The sequence below is a fragment of the Gorilla gorilla genome, chromosome 10 (genome assembly GCF_029281585.2).
Source record: "Gorilla gorilla gorilla isolate KB3781 chromosome 10, NHGRI_mGorGor1-v2.1_pri, whole genome shotgun sequence".
NCBI classification, from domain to species: domain Eukaryota; kingdom Metazoa; phylum Chordata; class Mammalia; order Primates; family Hominidae; genus Gorilla; species Gorilla gorilla.
The window spans coordinates 20,184,675-20,212,600 of NC_073234.2; the positions used below are offsets into that span (position 1 = coordinate 20,184,675).

Sequence of the window (27,926 nt, forward strand, 5' to 3'; positions counted from 1 at the left end):
CTCTGGTGGACCGGATACGGAAAAGCGGTGCCTTGGGGAGGGCGGGAGCAAATTCGCTTTCCCCACAGCGCGTGCGCCGCCTCAAGCATGGCTGGTGATGATTGGACGACTGGTAACAGGGGGCGGAGGGCTCCGAAGTCTGGTTTTGGGCGGGAATTGAAACCGCCGCTGAAGCCAACAAGAATTTGAGAACTGTAAATACCAAGCCTTGAAAGGGACCATGGTGCGGCCTGTGAGGTGGGTAGTTCCTGACATTCGTCGGGGGTGGGAAGAAAACTAAGGGAAACGACATGAGACTAAGGGGAAAGGATCGAGTAAGACCGGAGGGCAGCGATGGTGGGGTTAGGATGGACGGTTATCAAGAACCCAGTCTCCAGTGAGAGCCACCCGTTGCTCAGAAGTATCCTAGCATCGTAGCTTTTTCCTTCTCTTTGCCTCCCTTCACAACCGTCGCCGTTTCTTTTACCAAGACCTTGTTAGCGTTTGAACAGCGCTTTACATTTCACCGAGCGCCCAATTATGTGTTATTTTATTTGTTCATCACTGTAGTTATTTGATATAGAAAGAGTAAGCATTCCTGTTTTATTGATTTAACGTTTCTACGTATAGAGGGTAAGTTATCTGAGTCATACAGCCCAGTAAGTGGCAGGGCAATACTCAAACCTAAGTCATCTCACTCCAGATCCTCTGTGCTTTCCATTATGGTATTAGAAACGATTCTTCTATTTACACAGTTGAGTGCCATGGAAGCCTATAGTTAGCCATTCATTTAGTAAAGTTATTGAATATATTCACTTCTTTAATGTACGAGGTGCTGGAGGTTACATTCTAGTGGGAGGTGAGGTTAGGGGGTCGAAAATAAGCCTCGAAATATGAGAGTGCGAAAGAGGAAAGCACTACTTTAAATATAGTAGTTAATATGTGACTCTGAGGCGATAATACATGCACTGAGTCATGAATCAGGGTAGAGGGAATAGGAGCCAAGGCCCCATACTTGACCATATTTTAGGGACAGTCTAAAGCTGTAGGATTAACAAGCAGTGGGGAGAATCGTAGGGGGATTAGGCCAGAGAAATAGACAGGTGCCAGAACAGATAGGGTCTTGTAAGTCTTAGAAAGGAGTTTAGGTTTTATTTTAAGTCAATGGGAAGTCAGTGGAGGGTTTTAAGTAGGGGAGAGAAATCTAAGTTTGCTTTTGTAAAGGTCACTGGCTGTTGGTGGAGAATAAATGATGGATAGGGTGACCAGAACGGGAGCAGGAAAATCAGGTATTATATCATTGGAGAGCGGTTTGGGATAGGGTATTATTAGTGGGCATGGAATGGAAAAGATGAATTTGGGATGTATGTCGGAGGCACTGTGGACAGAACTTGCTGATGAAGTAGATGTACAGGTAAGGGAAAGAAAGAATCAGAGATGACTCCACAATAGTTTTGGTCTGAGCTACAGGATGGATGATCTTTGTATTAAGATAGGGAAGACTAGGAAAAGGAAGGTTAGGAGGTGTGAGGGATCAAGATTTCTGTTTCGAACATGCTGAATTTGAAATGGGTTTTAAGCATCCAGGCAGTGGAGTCATAATCCCTTTGTAAGGAACAGCAGTTGTTAAAGTATGGTCTACAGACCTCTGGGGGTCCCTGGAAACTTCTCTAGAGGTCTATGAGGTCAAAACTCTTTTCATAACAATACTAAGATATGATTTGCCTTTTTCGCTGCTTTGTCATTTGCACTGCAGTGACGATAAAACTGCTGGCACCTCAGAACAATTAAGGCAGTGGCACTAAATTGTACTACTAGTCTTTGCAATGTTTACTGCCATACTCTTAAAAGTAAAAAAAAAAAAAATCATTTCAGTTAAGAATATGCTTGATGAAGTAGTGGAAATTATTATATTCATCATAGCTTAACCCTTAAGTGTACTAATTAAAAATAGGCTATTGATTTTATTTTACTATTATTCAAGTTCAGAATTTATAAAGGGGTTTTCACATTTTATTCAGCTCTAACTTCTTTAACTCTGAAGAGTAAGAGAGTAATATGAGTGCACTTTTTAATATTTTGCGTGAGGAAACAGGAAGTACACATAAAGCACTTCTGTATACTGATGCGTGATAGTTATCTCAAGGAAAAGCACTTGTGAGATTGTCTGAGTTGTGAGCTCAGCTTACCTCTTTTTCATAGAACATTCTTTTTACCTGAAAGAACAACCAGCTGACAAATTAGGTTATTCACATTTAGCCATTTGGCAAAAATATAGAAATAAAAACTAGAAAAACATTTTATTTAGTGCCTAGAGGAGGGAGGAAAAAATTATTTTTTTCACTTTGAATATCATTTTCTTCTAATGCCCTCTGAAGTAGTACAAGTTGAGCATCCCAAATTTGAAATGCTCCAAAATTTGAAACTTTTGCAGTACCTACATGGCACTCAAAGGAAATGTTCATTGGAGCACTTCAGATTTTAGATTTTCAGATTTGGGATGCTCAGCTGGTAAGTATATAATGCAGATATTCCAAAATCTGAAAAAATCCAAAGTTCAAAACATTTCTGGTTCCAAGCATTTCAGATAAGGGATACTCATCTCAGGTGGTAGGAACAAGGTCACTCACCATTTTTAAGTGTCCGTTGCATAAAAATATTATTTGGTATTGTGGAGAGATTGAAAAGAAAGTAGCTTTTAGTGTCAAGAAATTTATAATCTAGTAAGGAAGATAGAATGCACACACAAAACAGAAGAACACGTACAACGGGAACTTACAAATGCCCAACAGCAATTAAACAGTATAGCAATTATAAATGTTAATTATGTAGATTATTCTTTGTAAGTTACCTGAATTTTTTTCCTTTATCATATAATTGAAAAGCCAACAATACCCAGGTATATCAGGTATAGTTGTAACTATTTTAGGTAATGGTAAATCCCCGTGGTAAAATGCAAATCATGTTTTAGAGTTAAATATTCTTACTTGAACCCAAACACATTTTCATTTATTGAAACACATTTCATTTAACACATTTTTATTTATTTCATTTATTTATTCATTATTTATTACTAATAAATGAATAATATTAAATAAATAAATAATATTCATTAATAGCCTTAAGTAATAGTGGTGAGAAATTGACATTTGTGTTAATGAAAAAATTCTGTTTTGGTCATAGACATAAGAAACCAGTCAATTACTCACAGTTTGACCACTCTGACAGTGATGGTAAGTAAAGCTTCTTATTTTTGTTCTAAAGATTTGGAAACTCATTTCCTCGGAATTTATATGACTATATATAGCTCAAACACTGACTAAATTGCCCAAATGCATATGAGGTAGGTCTGGAAAGATAGTTTTCTAATCATTTGGGATAATTATGCTGATAATTATACTGATAAAAATTATGTTAGTAGGTGATAAATGAACAGGCCAGGTGAAAAGTCTCTTTAGATCTAAACTACTCTAAGTCCATAGTTGTCACATAGAGGTTTGTCTCCTATTCCATCCCTGAAGAAGGAAAACACTGTCTTTTTGAGATACAAAGATGTTACAGCATATTATATAAAATCCCTATTAATTGTACTATAAAACAAGACCTTGAAGAAAGGTTAGGCTTATGTTATGCCTTTTAAGCATTAGTCATATGTTTACTTGACTCTGCTATGATTGAAAAGTTTGAGGAACATTGCATTAGATTATGTTATATGTTGAAGTGGATTTAATATTTCTTTCTTAGACCACTAGAGTTTTCTGTAAGTCAAATATTTAGTAAGTCTTCGGTTTGAAGGAATCTGTTTTTGCCTTGAGCACAGCCTTAACTGTATCTACCACTTGGGAAAAAGAGTGTAGAGTATAACATCTAGCTTTTTTTTTTTTTTTTTGTCATCAGTCTGTCATCAGATACTTATAAATTGCCAGGTGTGTAGTAGTAGATGGGGGGTGGCAGTAGGTGGGGGGAGTCCTAAGTTATCTTATTTTTACATGGGGAAGCATGTAAGAGACAACAAGTATTAGTGCTTGCTGAGTATGAGATGAAGACTGCATAGACCCTGAAAGTATGCATATATGTGTTGTACACATGTGGAAAAGCCATAGCAGTAGTTTTACGTTGACAGTCAAGAGTAGAACTACAACAGTTCAGAGGACTGGTAAGACAGAAAAACCTGTGAGAAACAGTAATGGACTGGAAAAGAACATCCTTTTGCAAGAAAATAAGAAGTTACTTTGGTAGGATCTTAGGAAGATCATTATGGTAATGCAAAGAGAAAATACTACTATTGTAAAAATCCTCAAATAGGAGCTACTTTCTCTTCCCCCCATAATGCTTCTTATTTCCTCTAGCATGCTTAATGTACTAGGAATAGGTAATGGGCTTTTTTTTTTCTTTTTTTTGAGACGGAGTCTCACTCTTGCGCCTAGGCTAGAGTGCAACAGCGCGATCTTGGCTCACTGCAACCTCTGCCTCCCAGGTTCAAGTGATTCTCCCACCTCAGCCTCCTGAGTAGCTGGGATTATAGGTGTCCGCCACCATGCCTGGCTAATTTTTGTATTTTTTAGTAGAGACAGGGTTTCACCACGTTGGCCAGGCTCGTCTTGAACTCGTGACTTCAGGTGATCTGCCCACCTTGGCCTCCCAAAGTGCTGGGATTACAAGTGTGAGCCACTGTGCCTGGCCCAAGTAATGGGCTTTGAAAAAAGATATTTGGCTACATTGTGAAGTTCCCATAAAAATAATTTATTTCCACTTTTCAATGTGATTAAATTCTACCGATTTTTCTAATGGTTTTACAGGTTTTTAATCATTTTTTCTTTGACACTTATATGCTGTCTTAATTGCTTTTGCAGTTTTTAGTGAATTGGTTTTTGATAGACTGATATTTTTAAATATAAAGGGCACAAAAACAAAAGTCGAAATAGATAAATGAGAATAAAGATAAACAAAGTACTAACAATGATTTTTAAATTGTGGAAATTAAACAATTTGCCTAGCCTATAAAAACTTGAACACACATTGTAATGATTGTCATTTATGAAGAAAATAATATTTTTCTTTTGGTTTTAATTCACACATGAATAGATGATTTTGTTTCTGCAACTGTACCTTTAAACAAGAAATCCAGAACAGCACCAAAGGAGTTAAAACAAGATAAACCAAAACCTAATTTGAACAATCTCCAGAAAGAAGAAATCCCAGTACAAGAGAAAACCCCTAAAAAAAGGTGAGAGGTAAGACATGCAGTAAATATATGACATTAGATGTGTTAATTTTAAAGAGACACAGATTCGAACCCTTGGTTTAAATTAGAACTTGAGCAGAGTCATAGGTCTTATTTTCCTAGGTGCAGTCAGAAAACAGGACGTACTATTTTTTTCTGGCTTTCTGACTTAAAGAAATTCACAAACATTCAAGGAAGTATCATTAAATATTAAGACAATAATGATTGTAGAATTCAGAAGTTATGACTGGTTTTGACAGGACCCAGCACTTATCTCTGAATTCCTCAAATCATACGAGACTACTTTGTTAAAAATGACATTAGATGACTTAAGATGATTAAGACACAAGATGACTTAATATGAGGACAGTTTTTAAAATATAAAACCATGTATTTTCTTGCAGAAAAAGATGTCTTCTCCCCATGTTGTTAAGATTTATCCGGCAGTGAGAAGTTCCCATAGTTTCTAGACTAACCATGGAATTCCATTAGATAGTATCAAGAGGCAGAAAGGAGTGAAGGAAGTCCTTAGAGACCCAAAACTTGCAGTATGGAGAAGAGATGGGCGGAAGAAGGAATATTAACAAATGGAACATGGCATATATAATGTTTTACTGCCACAAGTTTCTCTATGAAAAGTGAGTTAGCCTGGAGAAACTTACCTCATGTCATGCTCTTTTTTGCTTTTCTTTTTTTTTGGTTTTTGTTTGTGAGTTTCTTGTATTACATTTTAAATATATAGAAAAAGGAACCCACACGTGGGAGAAAATATTTGTAAATCAGATAACTGGTAAGGGACTGTATCCAGAGTATACACAGAACTCATAAAACTCAACAGTAAAAAGACTAACAACACAATTTAAAATGTGCAAAAGATTTGAATAGACTTTCTCCAGAGAAGATACACAAATAACCAATAAACACATGAAAAGTGCTCAATATCATTAGCTGTGAGGGCAATGCAAATCAAAATCAGAATGAGATAATACTTCACACCCACTAGATGACTAATACAAAAGACAAGGAATGTGGAGAAATTTGAATCCTCATATATTGCTGGTGGGAAAGTAAAATGGTGCAGCTAAATTGGAAAATGGTTTAGCAGTTCCTCAGAATGTTAAATGTAGAGTTATTACATGACCCAGCCTATGTATGTATCCAAGAGAAATGAAAACATATGCCCACACAAAAACCCGTGCATGAATGTTCACAGCAACATTATTCATAATAGCTAAAAAAAATGGAGGCAATCTAAATGTCTATCTGCTAATGAATGGATAAGTAAAATGTGGTTTCCACAAAATGGAATATTTTTCAGCCATAGAAAGAAATGACTACTGATAACTGATATATACTGCAATATGGATGAACCTTGGAAACATCATTCTGAGTGAAAGAAGCCAGATATACAGGTCACATATTACATGATTTCATTTGCATGAAATGTCCAGAATAGGCAAATCCATAGAAATGGAAAGTAGATTAATGGTTGCTAGGAGGAGAGAGGGGTAAACAGGAAGTGGATGCTAATGGGTATGGGGTTTCTTTTTGGGGTAATAAAGATGTTCTGAAATTAGGTAGTGATGGTAGTTTTACAGCTCTATGAATGTACTAAAAACTGCTGAATTGTTTACTTTAAAAGGTAAACTTTATGATATGTGAATTATATCTTAAGAAAACTGTTATTCTAAAAAAATAAATTCTTTAAGGTACATCTCAGTGCTTCTTCCTTTATGTAACTTTTCCTTATCTTTCTTTGATGTTTTTTTCCTCTTATACTCCATAGCACTTTTGACCAGCTTGAATAGGACTTTATAATCTGCCTTTTATAGGATAATTATTAGCATGTCTTATTTCCCCACCCTCCTCCTTTAATTGCAGACTCCCTGAAGGTACTTTTAGTATTCCAGCTAGTGCAGTGCCTTGTACAAAGTAAGTGCTTGGTAAAATATTTGTTAAAGTCTGGATTGGGAGGAAGAGATGTAAAAAAAAGATAATAATTTTAATTTAATGTAAGAGCTATAATATCTGCTAAAGGGGAGTGGGTGAGGTCAAGGAAGAGTTTTAAGTGGAAGTGATGTTTGAACCAAGTCTGTTTTGGGTTGAGTAGGGTGTTTCCCACCTGGACACAGCTGGTAGTAAGGTGACACATTTCAATGAAAGGGAACAGTCATTGCAAAGAGGCACATGGTCCTCCTATTTCAAACCTCTTATTCTGTATGTAACATGATACTGTGACATTTTAGGAGTCTTATCTTACCATCAAAGGTCTATTAATGATGATGATTGTTTAAAAACATTTTTGCGAAGTTAGCAACTCTTGAATAGTAATTTAGAGAAATCTCAAACTTTGCTCTTTAGTTGAGATTGATATTTTGAAGAACTCATTATTACTTGTGTATCTATTTTAGGATGGCTTTAGATGACAAGCTCTACCAGAGAGACTTAGAAGTTGCACTAGCTTTATCAGTGAAGGAACTTCCAACAGTCACCACTAATGGGCAGAACTCTCAAGATAAAAGTAACTTTATTTTCTGTATATTTAGCTTTAAAACCTTCTTAATGCTTTTGTAATTATTTGTTTGGGTGGGCCTTCACAGAGGAAAGAGGTAAAATGTGAATACTTTGCACTATAAATAGACCCATTTGCAGAGAATACGACTGGATTTAGTTCTTAATTCAGCTGCCTAAATCTCATACAAACAGACATACATCTCTGCTTAACACCCAGAATAAGCTTGAGGGCATGGACTGTGAGCCTCAGTGTCCAAATTATATGTTGTTGTACAGTGAACATTTAATTTCTTCATCAAATGATTTGATGTGTACAGTCCTAACAGTCCATCTCCATTTTTTCCAGATCAGTTGAACATACCCTAATTACGGTAATTTTTATTACTTACAAAGGTCAAAGGTATTAATTTGGTTAGCAAGCTCAGTAGACTTAAGAGAATGGCTTTTGGATTTCTCTGTTGATTTTCTCCTTTGATTTTTCTGGCAATATATTAATATTCTAGAGAGGCAGAAATCATTATTCCCGAAAAAGATACTCTACTGCTAAAATGCTTTTTGGCTTAAAGTTTTTATGTTGGGGGATATTTTAGCTTATTATCTTATTTAGGGGTATACATGGAGCTTTTTTCTTTGTTTCTTAAATCAGTACTGCCTCCTTATTTATTTATTTATTTGAGACAGGCTCTCGCTCTGTCATCCAGGCAGGAATACAGTGGCATGATCATGGCTCAATACAACCTTGACCTCCTAGGCTCAAGCAGTCCTCCTGCCTCAGCCTCCTGAGTAGCCGGGACTACAGGCATGTGCCGCCATGCCTGGCTAATTTTTTATTTGGTAGAGAGGGGTCTCACTATGTTGCCCATTCTGGCCTCAAACTCCCAGCCTCAAGCAATCCTCCTGCCTCAGCCTCCCAAAGTGCTGGGATTACAGGCGAGAGCCACCTTATCTGGCTGCCTCCTCTTTAAAAAGAAATGAAAGTTTGATTAGGAAGACTTTTAGTAACCAAGAATCAAAGAAACATCAAAAGAGAATTATCATGAATTACATTTAAAATGGAGGCACTGAAATTCATCTCTCTCTTTTAAGACATTGTAGAATGTATAAGGGGAGTTCCTTAGAAGTATTAATATTATACCACTTCTTATTAAATAATGTACCTTATAGCATTGGAATTTAATAGTACCAATTATTATGTCTTAAAGTCCTCTTAGAATGCTTTGGATCATTTTAAGGTTATTATAACGATTGGAGAGTTCTTAACGTTAGTAAAAGCATGGATTTGCCTACACAGAATTGATAGTTTATTGACCATTTCCTGCACATTGGGCACAATAATAAGCAATTCCTATGTAAGATCCACATTTGGTCTTCTGTAATACCACTGGGTAAGACACTATTTTTATCTCCACATTATAGATGAGGAAATTCAGTCTTAGGATAAGCAACTTGCCGATGGTCATATAGCCAGTTTACATGGTAGAGCCTGAATTTAAACATGTTAGATTTCAGAGCCCAGACTTCTAACCATATGTTAACCTCTCTGAATAAAATTATTGTGCTAGTTTGAGTTTGGGATCATTTATTTATATCTAAATGCTATTACATTTTAGTACTGATTTTCCTATTTCTAGACATTGATTAAGATATATCTGAATTTTCTTTCTTATTCTTTATATTTAGGCATTGAAAAACATGGCAGTAGTAAAATAGAAACAATGAATAAGTCTCCTCATATCTCTAATTGCAGTGTAGCCAGTGATTATTTAGGTAAGTTTTTTATATTAATAATTTTTCTCATCAACAATGCTGTTTTTCTGACTTTTGTTTAAATTGCTGAGATTGTGGCTAGAAGCAAGTTCTTTAAATTTGTCAAGACTCTCTTGATGTCATGGCCTTTATTTCTTTGTGTTTTAGTCTCATTCTGTCGTACTGCAGACACACATTCTTCCCTGAAGGGTCAGAACTACCCGTGGCTTCTAGTTGGAGCAACTGACCTTTGAAGAAAGGGGCTGCATATTCCCAATTCTAGTTTGAAAATTTTGGGGGAAAGATTATCTCTGTTTGGGTGTTGGATTTATCCCTAAAACTAGAGGTGTTCCCAGGGCACTGATGTACCATGGTTGACCCAGATTGGGCTAATAAATAGTCTATTACTGGAAGCATGGGAGGGATGAACCTGGGCAAATAAAAACAATAGCTGTGATAGAGTCTGCTCTGCAGTTCTTGAAATATCAGCTGTCACAGAAAGTTTTCCATTGATTTTTATGCCTCTCCTGAAGATTTGGATAAGATTACTGTGGAAGATGATGTTGGTGGTGTTCAAGGGAAAAGAAAAGCAGCATCTAAAGCTGCAGTACAGCAGAGGAAGATTCTTCTGGAAGGCAGTGATGGTGATAGTGCTAATGACACTGAACCAGACTTTGCACCTGGTAGGTTTTATCCTACTTCGAAATTAATTCTATGGGAATTCAGTCAAAAAAGTTCTTGGAAGCCATTAATTGTGCAAAGCACTGTGTTAAACCTTTGGGGTGTGCAAACTTCAGGGACACACAGAACAGTTCAATTCAGTGATAGCATTTGGGGAAAAAGTTTTTTCTATGAGTTAACCTTTAAGCTATGCCTTGAAAAATGAGTAGCGTTTCAACAAACTAAAGGTGTAAAGTAGCATTTCTGACTAATAGAAAGGCATTACCTGTGGAATAGACAAATGCTCTATTTGTCTCTAACTGAGGCTTGCTGGGATGAACATGGAAGAGGCTCAAGAGGGAGGCTGGTACTAATCAGGGAGGGTCTCAGACCCACTGGAAGAAGTGTAGGCTTTTTTTTCCTGGAGGTAGTAGAAATCCATGAATTATTCTGAGGCAGCAGTGATATGAAATCTATATTTTATTATGATGGTTTTTAGAGTCATTTAGAAATTGGGCAAATGGAAAGTGTAGTGACCTTGACAGAACATTATAACATATTAATTAAAAATTTAAATTCATAAATGGAGGCCAAATCAAGATACCATATTTTAGATTTTGATATACTGTCAACAAACAATAACAGATTTGCTCATCGTCACTTATTCGACTAATACTTGAATGCTTTTTATGTGCATTATATTCTAGATACTAGGGATACAATAGTGAAAAAAACAAACAGCTCCTGTCCTTGTGGAACAAAGGAAATACACGAAAAAAGACTGTTTTGCATTTATTTTACTTTGGGAGGGCCTGGGAGACAGGAAAATGCAAAGACACTCTTTGAGCGCCAATGTGATGCTCAAAGGAAATACTCATTTGAGCATTTTGGATTTCTGGAGTTGGAATGCCCAACTGGGTATAATGCAGATGTTCCAAAACCCAGAGAAAATCTGAACCCTGAAACACGTCTGGTCCCAAGCACCTCAGATAAGGGATACTCAGCCTATACTATATGATCTAGCAATCCACTTCTGAGTATGTATCCAAAACAATGGAAAGCAGGATCTCAGGGAGACATTTGCATACCCGTGTTCATAGCAGCATTATTCATAATAGCCAAGAAGTGGAAGCATCCCCAAAGTGACATTTCAGTTTTCCCCCTGCATTCGCTTGTCCTGGATGAGAATAGAAAGGACCATGTGTGACCTTCATTAGGGAAAGAAAAGAGAAAATTGCAGAGAAGATAAGTCTTTTCTCTAACAGTTCCCAAAATCCGTAACTGAAGTGTTTGGGCCTTCCAGATTTTCCTCTATGGGATGCGAATGACTTGGAATTTTGGGAACTCCAACTCCCCATCTCTAATTTTATTTAAATTGCTTTCTCAGTTGACTGACGAAGATTAGTTTGACCCCATTTCTGAACAAGCTTGTTAAACAGAAATATAGCCAGCTCCTACTGTTTATCCTCTTGAGCCAAGAAGAGAATCCTTCAGACTTCTACGTTACTGAACACATGCAGTATCAGAACTATTGGATACACAGAAAGTTTTGTTGTAGATGATATATTCGGAAAGTTTGGAGAAACTTCCTCTACCCCTTGCCTTCTTTGAGCGGAGAGCTTCTTAGGATTGCTTGAATTTGCAGGCTGCCTTTCTAACAGCCCTCATGGGACCGGCTGGCCTTTCTTGGCTAATTCTCTATAGCACAGGAACCATTCTGTGAACATGTGAGTTGATTATCTTTAACATTGTGTGTGGGAACAATGATAGAATAAGGACATTGCAATTTGAAGATCATAATGACATTGTTTTTTGTTTTTGTTTTGTTTTGTTTTTTGAGGTGGAATCTCGCTCTGTCGCCCAGGCTGGAGTGTAGTGGCACGATCTTGGCTGACCGTGGCCTCCGCCTCACAGGTTCAAGCAATTCTCGTGTCTCAGCCTCCCAAGTAGCTGGGACTACAGGCATGCGCCACCATGCCTAACTAATTTCTGTATTTTTAGTAGAGATGGAGTTTCAGCAGGTTGGCCAGGGTGATCTTGAACTCCTGACCTCATGTGATCCACCTGCTTTGGCCTACCAAAGTGTTGGGATTACAGAGGTGAACCACTGTGCCCAGCCCATAAATGACATTGTTGATTTAGGTAAAGGTCATCAATGGAAAGTTCATAAGGATCTTTACAATGATGAATTCAGGCTGGCATCACCTGAACCACCTAAGAGAGGGACAACCACACATTATATGATTTCTGATGTGATGTAATATGAAGTACAGAGAATATACTTATGAAGTATATTCTTGCCGTCCCTCCTCCCCCCGCCACCAAAAAAAGTGAGCCTGAATCCACTCAAGCCTTGAGAGCAGAATTCCAGCTCACATAAAATGCAAGAATATGGCCGGGCACAGTGGCTCACACCTGTAATCCCAGCACTTTGGGAGGCTGAGGTCGGCGGATCAGTTGAAGTCAGGAGTTTGCGACCAGCCTGGCCAACATGGTGAAACCCCTTCTCTAATAAAATACAAAAATGAGCTGGGCATGGTGTTGTGTGCCTGTAATCCCAGCTACTCAGGAGGCTGAAGCAGGAGAATTGCTTGAACCTGGGAAACAGAGGTTGCAGTGAGCCAAGATTGTGCCACTGCACTCCAGCCTGGGCGACAGAGTGAGGCTCCATCTCAAAAAAAAAAAAAAAAAAAAGCAAGATTAAGTTAAATGACACCATGAGCTAGAAAACAGACAAATCCAGAATTTAGGACATTCTACAGGACAATTGACTCAACTGCTTCAGCAAGTCAGACACAAGGGAGGACAGGGAGAAGATACTGCTCTATATTAAAAGAGATTAATATAGACTGAATAGAAGATGATACCAAGAAACTAGTGTTGGTATTGCTAGATGTAATAATGGCATTGTTGTATGAGAAAATGCTCATGTTTTTTAGAGATACATTCTGAAGTATGTAGGAATGTAATGATGTGATGCCTTGATTTTATTTTAATATACTACAAAAGGGAATAGAAGAAGAAAAGTGAGATAGATGAAACAAATGGAGCAAAATGTTGATAATTGTTGAATCTGAGTGGTGGTTTATTACTGTCTACTGTGGTATAGGTTTGAAAATTTTATGATTTTATTTTACATATAATATTTCTTATAGGTAGGTAGATATTAGTATGTGGGGACAATAGTGGTTATCTCTGAGTGGTGAGATTACAGAGTAGATTTTCTTTAATAAAGTTTTGTATGGTCTGTATTTTCTACAATAAGCATGTACTGTTTATTTTTCATTTTATTTGTACATTTTTTGATTTAAGCATTTTCTGCAATAAGCATGTCCATAATATTAAAAATGTAAAAAAGTTTTATATTAATATAGGACTAACCCTATTTACACTTAGTTTTCAGAGTTTATCTACAAGGCATGGTTTTCTGATCCTAACCCCCTCAAAAAATAGAAAGATCATTGCTTAACTATCAGGTTAAGACATGCTTTTTTCCAGAGCAGCTGTAGCACTTTCAAAGTTAGATCACTGGCTTATATTTTCCCACGAAGTGCAGAAAAGCACTTTTGAGAAATAAAGGTTTGTCCCAAATGAAATCAGCTCTAGGATTATCTGCTAAGATTGTTGGGTATGGTTATCTCAATTCTCATTTGGTCTGTTCCAGAATGTTGAAGTTTATGTGATCAAGGGAAGGCTCACTATTGCCATAAATGTCACTGTTTTGAAAGACTAGCTATTGTCATACCCTACCATTCTTTTCAAAAGTCACTGAGTTAAAATGGTAAAATCTGAAGTAAAGATTACTGATGGGAAATTTATAGTGATAGTGGTAATAGCAAACAACTTTATTTTGCTCAGTGTATGCCAGATGTTATTCTAAATACATTATATATATATTAACTCATTTAATCCACGCAATGACCCTTTGATGGAGGTTTACGGTTATCCCCATTTTCTAGGTGAGGAAACTGAGGCTCAGTGAAGTTAGTGACCTGTCTGAGGATGCAAACCCAGGCACCCACAATGTCAACCACTGCAGTGTTCTGCTACTGGAAACAGTGCAGCACAAAGGTGCATAAGAATCTGAAAGCTGTGAATAAAGTTAAGGCAACAGAATCCTCACTTTTTAGAGCAAAGATGAACTATATAATCTTCTGTTTTAGGTGAAGATTCTGAGGATGATTCTGATTTTTGTGAGAGTGAGGATAATGACGAAGACTTCTCTATGAGAAAAAGTAAAGTTAAAGAAATTAAAAAGAAAGAAGTGAAGGTAAAATCCCCAGTAGAAAAGAAAGAGAAGAAATCTAAATCCAAATGTAGTGCTTTGGGTAAGCTTGGTCCAAAACACTTAATTTTATAAAGGAAATGTATGTGGTTTGTTTGCCATATTTTTCTTATTTTTGCCTTTGTTCTCTTTAACATTTTCCTAACGTCCATTTCTCGTTAAAATATGTAAAAGGAAGGTGGGGTGGGGAAGGGAGAAAAGCGGACAAGAATGCTGACTCCACTACGTATGCTAGCACTTACTGTATATGACCTCACTTTGGTACTCATGGCTGCCCTCTGTGGTTAGCTGTTGTCACCTGCATTCTACAGTGAAAAACTGAGTGTCAGAGAGGTTAAATAATTTGTTGGAAATCTTACATCTAATAGGTGAAGGGCTAGAATTTGAACCCATGTTTGTCCATTCAGAGTCTAAGCTGTATCTTGGACCATATTTTCTCCAGGCAAAACAAGGAAGTTTGCATAATTCTAATTTTTTGCTTTTGTGCTTTACTTAGTCTGATTTGAGAGCTCTTTTGCCACATGTTTAGGGCCCTTTTTTTTTTTATTTCCCCAAAACAAATTCCATTAGAAACTACTTTTATGATAAAACGTTTAAAATTTATGGTGACTCGAACATGGAATACCTGTTTCTTGTGTAAAAGAAGTTAGGATATGTTTGAGTTCATAGTATATGATAGGTTATTGCAAAATATAACTGTCATTAACTGAGTTTGTTTTATTTCTTGATAATCATTTTTATGTCTTGGTTTATTTAATATATATGCTATTGATATTAAAAGTTCCATTATTTAGTCTTTCCATTTATTCATAGGAGCTGCTGTCACCTTTAGTAGCCTGTTGCTGAGTACTTACTAAGAATTAAATGAGAATTAAGTACTGATTGAGTTATATTCTTCTCCTGTATTTTGAATTAATGAGGTTTTTTAATTAGAGTGTTTTTTATTTAATTGATGACTTCATCTGGGTTCCAGAAATTCTGAGTATCAGAAGTCGAAAGTGGTTCTCACTGGGCTAAAATCAAGCAGTCAGCAGAACTGTGGTCCTTTGCGGAGGCTCTAGGAGACAAACCACGTTCTTGTCTTTTCTAGCTCCTTGAGGGTGCATTTCTTGGCTTGTGGCCCGTTCTACCTTCAGAGAGCAATGGCAGGGACTTTCTCACATCATGTTACTCGACTCTGACTTTCTTCCTGCTCACGTTTACTTATAAGGACCCTGTGATTACATTGGGCCCCTCCAGATAATTCAGTGTAATTTCCCCATCTAAGATTCTTAATTACATCTGCAAAGTCCCTTTGCCATGTAAGGTAACATATTCACATGTTCTGGCAATGATGATGTAGACATCTGAGGAGCCAGTATTCTGCCTACTACAAGCTATAATAGGAAAAAGTTACTAACACCATGAATATATTTTGTATTTTCTTTAGATGTTTGTTTATGCTTCTTCACCAAGACACACTAATAACTAAAAATAAAACTTCAGTTCCCAAGTTGGAGTTTACCATTTAAAATCTTTTCTCTATCCCTTGGAGCAAGTTGCTTCACAACTGAGATTTAATATATAATATTAGAAATGAAATTTAACCATTAAGTGATAGGACTAGGAATTAGGAAAAATGGATTATATTTTTAGTCCTACTAGTAATGTATTGGGTAAACTTTGAGAATTGTGTCTAGCACATGTTATAATTTTCCCTTGATAGAAAAAATGTTGAGAGCTATGCTGTCCAATATGGTAACCTCTAGCCATGTGTGGCTATATTACATTTGAATTAATTAAAATTAAGTAAAATTTAAAAATCAGTTCCTCAGTTTTGCAAGCCACATTTCAAGTGCACAGTAACTGTATATGGCTAGCGACTACCATATTGGACAGCGCAAAACACAAAACATTTCTATAATCAAGAAAGTTCCATCAGACAGTGCTGATCTAGAGGATGCAGATGTCAACATTAGGAAGAGTATACGGTGAAAATGTTCATGTTTATATGTGTTGAAATACCCCTAGGTATCTCAAAACAAGCACTATCTGAAAGTGAACTTAATGCCACCTCTCCTCCCTCCCCACCACCAAAAAAATAAATAAATAGAACCAAAACATACTTCCAAGCTTGTGTTTGTTCTCTAGATAAATGGCACCGTCAAACAGTGTGCCCATGACAGGAACTTGGAAGTCATGGATTATTTCTTCATCTCCATTGCTGCCTCCCACCTATTTTTGCCAAAACATATCTAATGTGCTGTTTTCCTTCTATTCTCCACCTTAGCAGGCCCCCATTTCCTCTTACCTGATTACCATAATAACCTTCTAAGTGGCCTACTTCTCCTACACTACCACCAGAAAGATGTTTTTAAAATACAAATCACTGCTGAGAAAAATATATGCATGATTGTGACTAGCCAGACTCTTGTACATGGTCTGCAAAGCTCTTCATAAGTGATCTACACCCAGTGTCTATCTCTGACATTTCCTACCCTTGAGATTTCTGCTCCAGCCGTATACTGAACCAGTCAGTACTACTGATTCTGGAACTTGGTGCATCCTCCATCTTTGCACACTGTACTCCCTCTGCCTGGAAAGCTTCTCTCAATTCACCTTTACTCTTCAATCTTGATTTGGTTCAGACCATCCTCACTCACCTCCCTCTAACTTTAAAACACATACCCCCAGATTGCAGTTTCCTTTTCTACTTGGCATACCTCTAGAGTCTGCCATATCCCTTACCACACTGCATTTTACACATCTTTACTTTCCTGTTCTTCCCACTGAAGTCTAGTGACTAAACCTTAAAGTCCTTGGGAGCAGGAGCCATGAATGATACTGTTTCTAACCCTAGAGCCTGACACATAATCTCACTGACACATACTCACGAGACACTATTGTGTAATGGTTAGTTACAAGGATGGGATTTTGGAGGAAAATCTGGTTTCTAAGCTTAGATGCTTACTAGCTGTCAGACTACAGGCAGATTGCTTAACGTCTCTGTTTCCTTCTCTGAGAGTGGGGATAGTAATATCTGTATTGGAGTTGTTGTAAAGAGTTAGAGGTAATGTGTGTGATATGCCTACCACACTGCCTGGCATATTAATGCTCATAAAAGATGGCTATTCTTAGGCTCTCAATAAATGTTTGTTGATTAATAAGTTTATTTTTATATGATTATGTAACTTTATAATTTTTACACATATATGCTAGACTTACTTTTTCTTCCTGCATGACAAACATTTTTACATATATTTTTCAAATAAGTGACTTCGGTGGACTCTGCTCCAGCTGCCATCAAATCAGAATCTCAGTCCTCGCCAAAAAAGGTTTCTCTGTCTTCAGATACCACTAGGAAACCATTAGAAATACGCAGTCCTTCAGCTGAAAGCAAGAAACCTAAATGGGTCCCACCAGGTATGGCATATTTATCATCAAGGACAGGAGCTTGGGAAATTATCACTGGTAAATTTTTTTCCTAGTTACAAACGTCATGTGTGAGCATTTCCCCATATTACATATTCTTCAAAACCAAAGTTTCTGGTTGCTACATATATTCATTTATTTAACCATTCCTTATTATTGGACATCCAGGTTTATGATTTTTTCAGTGCTATAAGTAAGATTGCAATAAGTGCAAATGTCCTTATTTTAGAAATCTCTGAGCATATTACTGATTATTTTCCTAGGATAAAATTTCTAGTAGGAAAATTACAGTGTTAAAGGGTGTGAACATTTGAGATTCCTGATGTATGTATTTCTGGCAGCAAATCTTTTGCTCAGGACCTGCTGACCCACAGTCTGACTGAAGCCTTGGGATCTATATGTGGCAATTCTAGCATTTAACAAATGCCCTAGCAAACTCAACCTCTTGCTTTTACAAATTTCACTTCTCTTTGTTTTCTTTTGCTCCACAGCCAAGTCTCATGGATCCTTCAAGAATTCTTTGACCTTCACCCTTCTTGACATTACTAAAACCCTAATCCAGGCCCAAATTGTTGCTGCCTTTCCTAACCAGTCCTGTCTTTACTTTCTCTCATCCACCTGCATGAACCGTCCACTTCAGTGAAATTAAAACACTTTTTGTCTCTCAAACATGTTGTATGTATGCCTCTCTCAGGACCTCTCTTAATCCTCCTCTGCCTGGTGTGTCTTTCTTCATGTGTCCCCTCTCCTTGCCTGAGCCCTTCCAATTCTACTCCTCTTTTTCTTTTGAGGGGCCTCTCTTGGTTGGTCCACAGTGCTCACTCCCTGGCTGATTACTATTCATAGATTTAGACGTGAGCTGTGAGGCTGCGTGATTACTTAACTTACAGAGTCTTCATTTCATCATGTGAAATACTGGGAACAACTGTAATCTTTAAAGTCCATTCTGGTTTACAACTTCTAAGATTTTTAATGAGGACTTAAAAACTTTTTGGAGAAGGAAAGGAGGGAAGATTAATTACTTGATGTCATATCATTCAAAGAGTAACACTTAGTATATTTCTAAAAATAATTAATGCTTCCCCAATGAAGGAAATTTAAAAGAAGTGATATAACTATAGAAATTTAAAAGTAGCATAATCAAAAAGATACAAGGAAACAGTGGAATGATGGATAAAGAGTTAATGTCATCAAGCACAAAGTGCTTATCAAGTCAGCATGTGACAGTCAGGCAAGTGATGTAAATGAGTGAATTGGGCCCATGCAATAGACTTGCGTGGGTAGGAATTTTGTTGGACTCAGGAGCGCGTACCCTTTTGAAGGAAGCAGCTGCTACTCAGCTCCATCGTATTGTTTCCATGCAAGATTATGGGCTTGGTATTTCTAGATCTGATTGCTGTTTTCAAGAGAAGCCAGAAATCCAGATTTTAATATGAAATCTGCTAATTTTTGTAAGTTGATTTTTTTTTTTTTGTTAGCACCATGTGAACCAAAACAATACATCTGAGAGCTAGATTTGGCCCTCAGATTGCCAGTTTGTTACCTATCTTATACAACTGGAGAAGACCACCAAGACCCCAAAAGTAAAATTAGCCAGTGGCATAAATATAGCAGTGTCCCCAAGAACTATTAATACAACAAGAAAATATGAAGAGTTTCAGTCTCACTGGTAATTAAGGAAGTGTAAATTAAAATAAAATACTATTTTATACCTTTCAAACTAGAAAACAATAAAGCAGTATAGTCTTGAGTTATAGGGTAGCAGGTATAATTATTTATTTTAAATTTATAATACTGTTGTGTAGGCGAGCAACTACAGTCACCATCAACTGTGAACATTCATGTGGATAATTTTGAAATAGATGGAAATAATTGCTACATTAGGATAATAGTATAATGAAACTAGTATAAATAAATAACAATATTTGCCATTTTTAAAGGTATTTAATAATTGAAAAATAGACTCTTCAAGGACTACTTGTAAAAATTGCAGGACCTTAAAAATGCATTTACTTTTTCTATTACTTTAGAAATTATAATTATATGCATTTTTGTATGCCTTTACAACTAGCATTATTTGTTTCCAGCCTTCCTTTTTCAGCTTTCATGGTGAGGTTTTAGTGTCATTACCTTGACTTCTGGGGTGTTTGGAAATAGGCAATACTGTATTAATTTCTGCTCTTTAGAACATTCTGTTCTTTTGATCTAGTTTATTGCTTGATAGACCCTGGAAAGCAGAATAATGCTTAACTACCTTTTTTTTGCTGCTTATTTTATAAATTAATCTTTGTTAAGAGATTTCTGACATCATCAGCATCACATCATATGTTTCCTTTCAGCGGCATCTGGAGGTAGCAGAAGTAGCAGCAGCCCACTGGTGGTAGTGTCTGTGAAGTCTCCCAATCAGAGTCTCCGCCTTGGCTTGTCCAGATTAGCACGAGTTAAACCTTTGCATCCAAATGCCACTAGCACCTGAGTGTGGTACCGGAGGAATGTTTGGTTGAGAGAATCACAGCTTTACAAGGGTGTTTATATTTGATTTGTGTTTATATTTGAGGCAGGTATTGTAATATAAAGGAATCCATTACCATGTCTTATAAATGACCTCTAGCCATTTTATGATTATGTTCTCTGTAAAACTCTTCAAGACTTCAATGAGAAGTTTGTTTATAAGAATTATCTTCTCATACCTTTCCTTGTGAAGAGCGTATTCTGTTTTTCTATCAGTTCGACATGAAGTCCACATCACATGCTGTTCTTTTCTAGTTACATGATGTGCCTTTCTAGCTTTGTCTAGTTTATAGCACCTTAACTTTAACTGTTCAGTTTTATCTGGCAGAGGGAAACATTCTTATTTCTTTCAGAAGACATTTCTGAAATCTTATAAGCTACTTAAGCTACATTGTCAGTTTTATCGCAAAGATGTTTTGTATTTTAGCCAAATCTTTTTATAGTACAAACTCAGAATTATTTTACACACTAAAATGGTTGCAGTTTTATGGCATATGTCTCCAATTTAGATGGTTATTCTCTAGAAAATAGAATTTAAAGACATTTTATGAAATCTTCATTGTCAAAACCTTTAATAAAAGTGGAAATATTTTGAAATGCCCTTTTTCTTGATACCACTCATCCACGTGTTCCTGATTGTCCACATTTCATGATAAAATGAGAGCTCTGCAGAGAATGTTAGCCTTTTTGTTGTAAATATAATCTTCAAGTAGTCACTTTTTGTTAAGTTCTTTAGAAAGTAGTTGTCAAGTACTTAGTCATCCCTATTATGATATGAGATAGTACAGCTTTTCAGGAAGCTTAGATCTGAATTTACTTTGAAAAACAATTGTAATGAATATTTTATATTTACATTGAGAATTTCAACTAGCTTCTGATCAATTTTTAATAAAAAATTTTCAAATCATGTTAGCTGTTAAAAAATGTATAATACTCAGTTTTTCTTGGTTTATGGAAATATCTATATTAATGTGAAAATAATTAATTTAGAATTGTGATTAAAGTGAGCATTTGTCTATTGCTGTTGTACACTTCTTTTATCTAACGTATATTTTTATAGTGTCATATACCAGCCCCCTAACCTGCCCCACCTGTCCCCTTTTTAAAAACATATTTTTCAGTTACATAGCACTGAGGTACTCTATTTGGTGTAGATCAACAATAAACATAAGAGCCTATTGTATATTAGGTACTGATATAATTGATTAATCATCTGGCACCAGCTCAATACCCTGTTTTTGCCGTGTTCTTTATAGTTTATCAGGGGATTTGAAAATTACCTCAAAGTATGTTAAAACCAGCCTGGCTGAAAGCACTGATACCTTTATGTTGCCAAACCCAGTGTACAATTTTCTCACCTAATCTTATACACCCTATTCATTATACTCTGATGAAAACATTTGATTTCCTTGGCTCATGTGACACATTTCTTTGTCATTTCTTCCCATCTCCATGCCTACTCTTCATTATTTTGCAGCTTTCTAATCTGTTGTGTCACCTTTACCTACTTGTCTTACCAGTTTCATGTTCTGTGCAAACTCCAGTGGTCACTTATGTGACAGTTGACTGCCAAGTCAGGATCTGTACCCTATACCTTGCTCTTGACAACAAAACCTGTGGATGGTCCACTGACAATTTGATGTAGCAGATCAGTTGTTAAATTCAACGTCTCCTCCTACCCCTGACATCTCTCCTGTGTTTTCTGTTGGTAAATGAATGGCACCACCATCACTGCAGGTGCCAAAGGTGTCATCCTGGGATTGAGTCTTCTCTCGACTTTCACATCCAGTCACCAAGTCTTACTCCATTTCCTAAATTTCTCAAAACTACTCTTCCATGTGCTCTCCCTTACTCTGAAACATCATCACTCACTATTTCTAACAGGCATCCTTGCCTTGATTCTTAACCTACTCGGGCCTACTTCCATTGTTATTGCCACAGAGGGTTTTATAAAATAAAGTCAGCATGAACACCCCTCTGCAGTCCGCACATATACACCTTACCCTGGTCGAGTTCATAGGCTACTTGGTGTCTGACTCCCCCTTTCCTGCTGCTTCAACCTTGTCTCTGCCCACGTGCAACTTTGATCCCTGCCCCACTAAACTGGGTGCTGGCACAATGGTACCAAGCTTTTCTATGGCTCTGGCCTTCAGAATAGGACTTGCCTCCTTTACGTAGACAACTACTACGTGTCCTTGAAGACTCAGATTCAACTCAGCTCTTTCAGAAAGCTTCATTTGAATGTCTTTTCTGCCTGGACCAGACTCTGCACCTCCAGGTCAACCTACTGCCACTCAATTACAAATTTCCCTTTTCATGCTTTCTACAATCTGGTGCAGAGTAAGCACTCAAAAAGTGTTCAGCTGATGTATGGATTTTACCCAGAACTTTTGCTATGTACTTACTTTTTTTCTTTTTCTTTTTCTTTTCTTTTTTTTTTTTTTTTTTGAGATGTAGTCTCGTTATGTCGCCAGGCTGGAGTGCAGTGGCGCGATCTCGGCTCACTGCAACCTCCGCCTCCCGGGTTCAAGCGATTCTCCTGCCTCAGCCTCCCGAGTAGCTGGGATTACAGGCGCGCACCACCACGCCCCGCTTATTTTTGTATTTTTAGTAGAGACGGGGTTTCACCATGTTGGCCAGGATGGTCTTGATCTCTTGGCCTCGTGATCCACCCGCCTTGGCCTCTCAAAGTGCTGGGATTACAGAAAAAAATGTCTAAATAGAGACGGGGGCGGGGGGGGGGGTCTCACTACTTTGAGCAGTTTGGTCTCGAACTCCAGACCTCAAGTGGTCTGCCTAGGCCTCCCAAAGTGCTGGGATTGCAGGTGTAAAACCACCGCGCCCGGCCAGAACTTTTGTCATGTAATTCTGATAACCACATGCTTCGCTTGAAGAAGGGGAGAGAGTAGGGATAATTTCATGTGTCTGGTCTGGGCAACCAACTTTTAAGTTCTTTATGCTGGGATTTTGTTCAATTCTTGCCGTATACTTTAAAGAACTGGGGCAAGAGAACGCGAGTAGGAGGACGAGGAGTATGTTCTTTAGGCTGCTACTCTGCAAGGTGGTTTGGGACCACAGCCTGAGAAAGCCCTTCCAGCTCTGGAGTCATAAAGAGGGCGGGAGCCGTTTCTATAGCGACGGGAGGAGGGCGTGGCCGTCCCTTGCCCTCTGCGGGGCTCTCACAGCCTCCCGCAGCGGCGGGCGGTCAGCGCCGGCCTCATGCAGCTCCTCCCGCCGCCTATCCGCACCGGAACAAAGTAAGGGCCGCGGAGGCTCGTACTTCACGAGCAGTCAGGCGCGAGTACGAGCCAGGCGACGAAGCTTCTGGTCGACGGGGTCGTGGGGGGAGAATGAAAAGCGTGCAGAATGCAAGAGTTGACTGGGGAATGTGGGTCAGAGAGAGGCGGGGTGTGGTGCGCAGACAAGAAAATACAGTTGTAGTTTTTGCAACAGCTGCATCCCCGGAATCCAACGTCAGTATACTTCTATGTTAAGATGCTGTCGCATCGCCGACTCCAGCTGAGTGCAGGACAGGGAGCGAGGGGTTCTGAGGAACTCAGCAGACCTATCCTGGAACTGTGCTTCCAGCCCTCACTGGGACGCCAGCCTTTCTTCCTCCCTTCCTTTCTCTTCTTTACTGCATGTCCTCTTGGTAGTCGTAAGTGGATCCACGACCACACGCCTCGCCTTGATGAGGCTTTGGCAGGTATTACCCATGTTCCCACCCAGCCCATATGCCTGAGCACCTCTGTGCTCAACCAGGGCCCAGCCCCTGACACAAAAGCGCGCGAAGGTGTGTGTAGATCACACACCCAGAGCTGCCACTCTGAGGAAATTCCCAATATTAGCAAATCTTTCCTTAAAAAAGAGATGAACAATGCACAATTTGAGGGTTTTTAAAGGCTATTCTGTGACATTTGCTGCATTTGAAATGTCCAGCAGCCCCTCAAAGCTTAGGAAAATTGTGACCCCTCTGACATGTCTTAAGCAACGGACAGCATCACCAATATTAATTCAAGCTTCACTGTCCAGGCTTAAGTGGAGACTTGGCAAAAGCAGGAGGCCATTTAGTGGAAAAGTTCAAACCGTGGAAACAACAAATGAAAATGTCCTTTGTCTTGCTTGAGCGATTTGATCACCTACATGTGGTCGGTATGTAAAACCTAGGAGTTCAAAGAAATTCTTCAAACATGCACTCTACCTGATTGTTTCTGTTACTTAAATCTGTTGTTTCTCTTGTTTGTTTTGGTCCTTATGGAGAAAGCAGAGGTAAACCGGAAGGGACTCTCTAGCAATATGCCAGCCACTCTTCCCTGACTTTGCCCTCTCCAACTCCACATATTGTTGCCTGCAACTTGGCTAGAATGCATAGTTCTCAAGCGTGTGGAGGACCCAGTGCTGGGAGTTAGTGGTTTTAGCTGACTCTAAGCCCATCGTGAGTGTGTTGTGATGGCTCCCCAAAGAGCAAATGCTGGTGGAGGCTGCATTAATAGAAATGCAATGACCACATCAAAGGATATGGTCGTGCTGCCTGACTTAGCAATGAGTAGAACATAATCCAGACTCTAGAAACTGTAGCTACTTTGAGATCATAAAGAACTGGAAAATAGGAACAACCACAAGGCAGGCTCTCCCTGTCAGGCCTGGATGTGCCATCACATGAAGACAGGTTTGAAAAAACTTCACAGAATGCCTGGAGATGAGGAGATGCAGGGGAGAGAAAGCTTTTTTCTACTCAACTTTTGAACATTCAAGAACTCTTGAGTAGGAAAGAGATAGATTTGTTCCTTGGTACTCTGCAGAGGATAGCAAGGATCAGTGGAGGAAATTTTGCTCAATATAGTTTATTCTTCCAAGAAATATCAAGTACCAACCCTATGTAAATTAACAGTTGAGTGTGAAATGGGTTGCCTAGAAAAACAGTGCACTCTGTCATAGAAATATTCCAGCATAGACAGAGTGATTGCCAGGAATACCATAGAAAGAGGATTCTTCCCCAGGGTGGGAAAATGGATGACATGGTCTCCAAAACCTCTTCTAGCTCTTTAGAGTCTGGGAGTCAGTGAACCCTCAAGAGTTTCAGGGATATAAGCAGAGGGTCCAAGGAATTCTCTGGCAGAAATGAGTGTGACTTAAAATACGGTTAGATAGAATAAACAAGACCTAGTATTTAATAAATCAGTAGAATGACAATAGTAAACAATAATCTATTGTATATTTCAAAATAGCTAGTAGAGAATAATTTGAAGCCCTGACTTGATTATATATTATATAAATATAAATATATACATCTATTATATATCAATTAAAAAATGAATGTAATTTAAGTTCATTAAAAACATTATCACCTGTTCACAGAATGCAAATGGAATCCCTGCAAACCCTGCACTGCCACACTTTCTGCCCCAAAGACAGCCCCCAGGCATAAAGATCAAGCTCCTGGCAATTGCAGTAGAAATCCTAAAATCATAACAGGTAAATCTCAAAAGACTTGTTTCCTTTCTGTATATATTAATATAAAATACTATGCAGTGCAGTAAGGCTGGCACCTCTGTGGATCTGCCTTGCCCTTGAGTCTTCGAACTCCTTGAAAACAAGGCTTCTGTTTTATTTATCTTTAAATCCTCCATGCTTAGCGCAGTAGCTGGCACACAGTTGATGCTCTGGAATTTTTTGATGAATTAATCTATTTTAGATTTCTCTTCCCTCAGCAAATTTGTACCAAGTTTTCAACAGACAAGTCACTGTCCTTACCCCAAAAGGAATTTTTTAAACATGCAGGATCACCATCTATGTCCCCAAAAGACTAACAATCAATATGAGACAAAAAATATATGCACCTAAGATAATTAAATGACACTAAAGCTCTTGACCAAGTGAAAAAATGGTTTCTTAGGCAAACACACGATTGAACGCTCGAGGAAAGAGAGGAAGGGGAAGGAGAACTCCGATCTGCATGTAAAATGAAATGAGAATGGCCAAACTTTTGGTTTCAGTTCTCAAAGGAACATTCACTCTAGCTCTGAGCTGAGTTTATTAGTTATCTTCAATCCTTCGTGTAACAAGATACAAACGAAATATAAAAAGCATTTTAGTTCTTTTCCACATAGCTCACCACATATTTTGAGGATAAAAAGGTAGCATTTGCGAAGCTTTGAGCAAGGGTTAAGTTGTACTGTTGGAAGCCGGAGTTCATGCATAAAAAAAGAAAGGCACAAAATAGTCTTTAATAATCACAGAATTATCCAAGGGATGGCAAAGTTGGAATAAGTCACAACAGATTTTTTTTTCAGTCTGTCAGTGTTTTTGTAGAATTAAAGAAATTTAGACCCCAAAGGGACTTTAGAAGTCACCTGCTCCAGTCTCATTATTTTGCAGATGAGGAAACAGCACAGAGAGGACAAATGGCTCATTCAAAATCATGGCACTGTGTGTTAGGTGGCATTGAGACGAGACTCCATGATTCCTCAGCGTTTCCTTCAGTGTTTGCTCCTTCTCTGCCTCCAGCGCTGTCAGAGCTGAACAGAGGAAAGGGTTCCAGTTGTTTGGAAGATTTCACATTTACTTTTTTTTTTTTTTTTAAGATGGAGTCTTGCTCTGTTGCCCAGGCTGGAGTGCAGTGGTGCAATCTCCGCTCACTGCAACCTCTGCCTTCCGGATTCAAGAGATTCTCCCGCCTCAGCCTCCCGAGTAGCTGGGATTACAGGCGTGAGGCACCAAGCACAGCTAACTTCTTTTGTATTTTTAGTAGAGATGGAGTTTCACCATGTTGGCCAGGCTGGTCTCGAATTCCTGACCTCAGATGATCCACCCGCCACGGCCTCCCAAAGTGCTGGGATTACAGGCGTGAGCCACCATGCCCATCCCACATGTACTTTCATAGTCTCCTACATCTCTGTGAAGTAAAGGAAGGCAACACTCGATACAGAGTCTTGGCAGGAAAAATTTTTGTGTTCATTTTTGCCCAATGTTGCGATTTTACAAATCCTATGTCCAGTTGATGGCCACAATTCTACCTGTTCCGTCTCCCAAATCTTTCCCAAGTTCATACTTCTATCCCCACTGTCAGTGCCTTGGTTGAGGCTCTCATCCACTCTTATCTAGACACCCAAAATGCCTTCCTAGTTCCTCCAAATCGTGCTTCGTGATATTGCCAGAGAAATGGTACCAGAATACAAATCTGATCTTCAGCCCAGGTTTAGCATAGCCACGCAGGCTCCAAGACTCTAACTTGGACTACGTGCCCCTTTACAACCTAATCTACCTCCCTGGCCCTCCATCGGCAATGTCCAAGGACAGTGCTCAAAATTTCTGGAAAAGACAATGTTCTTTCATATTTATGTTCTTTGTGTGTCCTCCTCCATCTGCCCTTGACACTCCTGCCTGCCCTGCTCATTCTTCAGAGATGGTTCTACCCTGCTCAAGCGTGAAGGCTTCCTCAGCTCCCCCAGCCGACTTAGTCAACACCTGGAAGCATGCTCTGGGAGCTGGTTGCACAAGGCTGTATTAGTACATCGATCACATGCATTGTCATGATCTACTTTCTTCTATGTACCTCCTTTCCTGGATAAGGAGTTCTCTTTGAGGGCAGAGAGC

At 38.4% G+C, this 27,926-nt stretch overlaps 2 protein-coding genes across 13 annotated transcripts in view; both read left to right on the top strand.

The window, feature by feature from the left end:
* The first annotated feature begins 17 nt into the window (after nucleotides 1–17).
* On the top strand, nucleotides 18–27,855 carry RAD51AP1 (RAD51 associated protein 1). 5 transcript variants are annotated; one of them, XM_004052528.5, is made up of 10 exons: nucleotides 20–237; nucleotides 3,163–3,212; nucleotides 5,065–5,206; nucleotides 7,085–7,135; nucleotides 7,615–7,724; nucleotides 9,398–9,484; nucleotides 9,997–10,146; nucleotides 14,287–14,451; nucleotides 17,661–17,810; nucleotides 20,159–21,348. In XM_004052528.5, the coding sequence occupies exons 1-10, from the start codon at nucleotides 221–223 to the stop codon at nucleotides 20,293–20,295; spliced, it is 1,059 nt and encodes a 352-aa protein (XP_004052576.2). In that variant the 5' UTR covers nucleotides 20–220; the 3' UTR covers nucleotides 20,296–21,348. The 5 variants fall into 5 exon arrangements, with proteins under 5 accessions (XP_004052575.2, XP_004052576.2, XP_063549824.1 ...); XM_063693754.1 differs by lacking the exons at nucleotides 7,085–7,135; nucleotides 20,159–21,348 and adding exons at nucleotides 25,689–25,805; nucleotides 27,734–27,855 and having other exon boundaries at nucleotides 51–237; XM_004052527.4 differs by lacking the exon at nucleotides 7,085–7,135 and having other exon boundaries at nucleotides 18–237.
* DYRK4 (dual specificity tyrosine phosphorylation regulated kinase 4) overlaps nucleotides 23,500–27,926 on the top strand; it is a 63,624-nt gene continuing 59,197 nt past the window's right edge. For 4 of the 8 annotated variants that reach the window (XM_031001057.3, XM_055357835.2, XM_019038602.4 and 1 more), the window contains exon 1: nucleotides 23,500–23,587. In XM_031001057.3, coding sequence (XP_030856917.2) covers nucleotides 23,550–23,587 — 38 coding nt within the window. In that variant the 5' untranslated portion in view covers nucleotides 23,500–23,549. Of the gene's footprint in view, nucleotides 23,588–25,688; nucleotides 25,806–27,926 lie in introns of those variants that run through there. The other 4 variants (XM_019038606.4, XM_055357836.2, XM_019038607.4 and 1 more) reach the window with 2 other exon arrangements.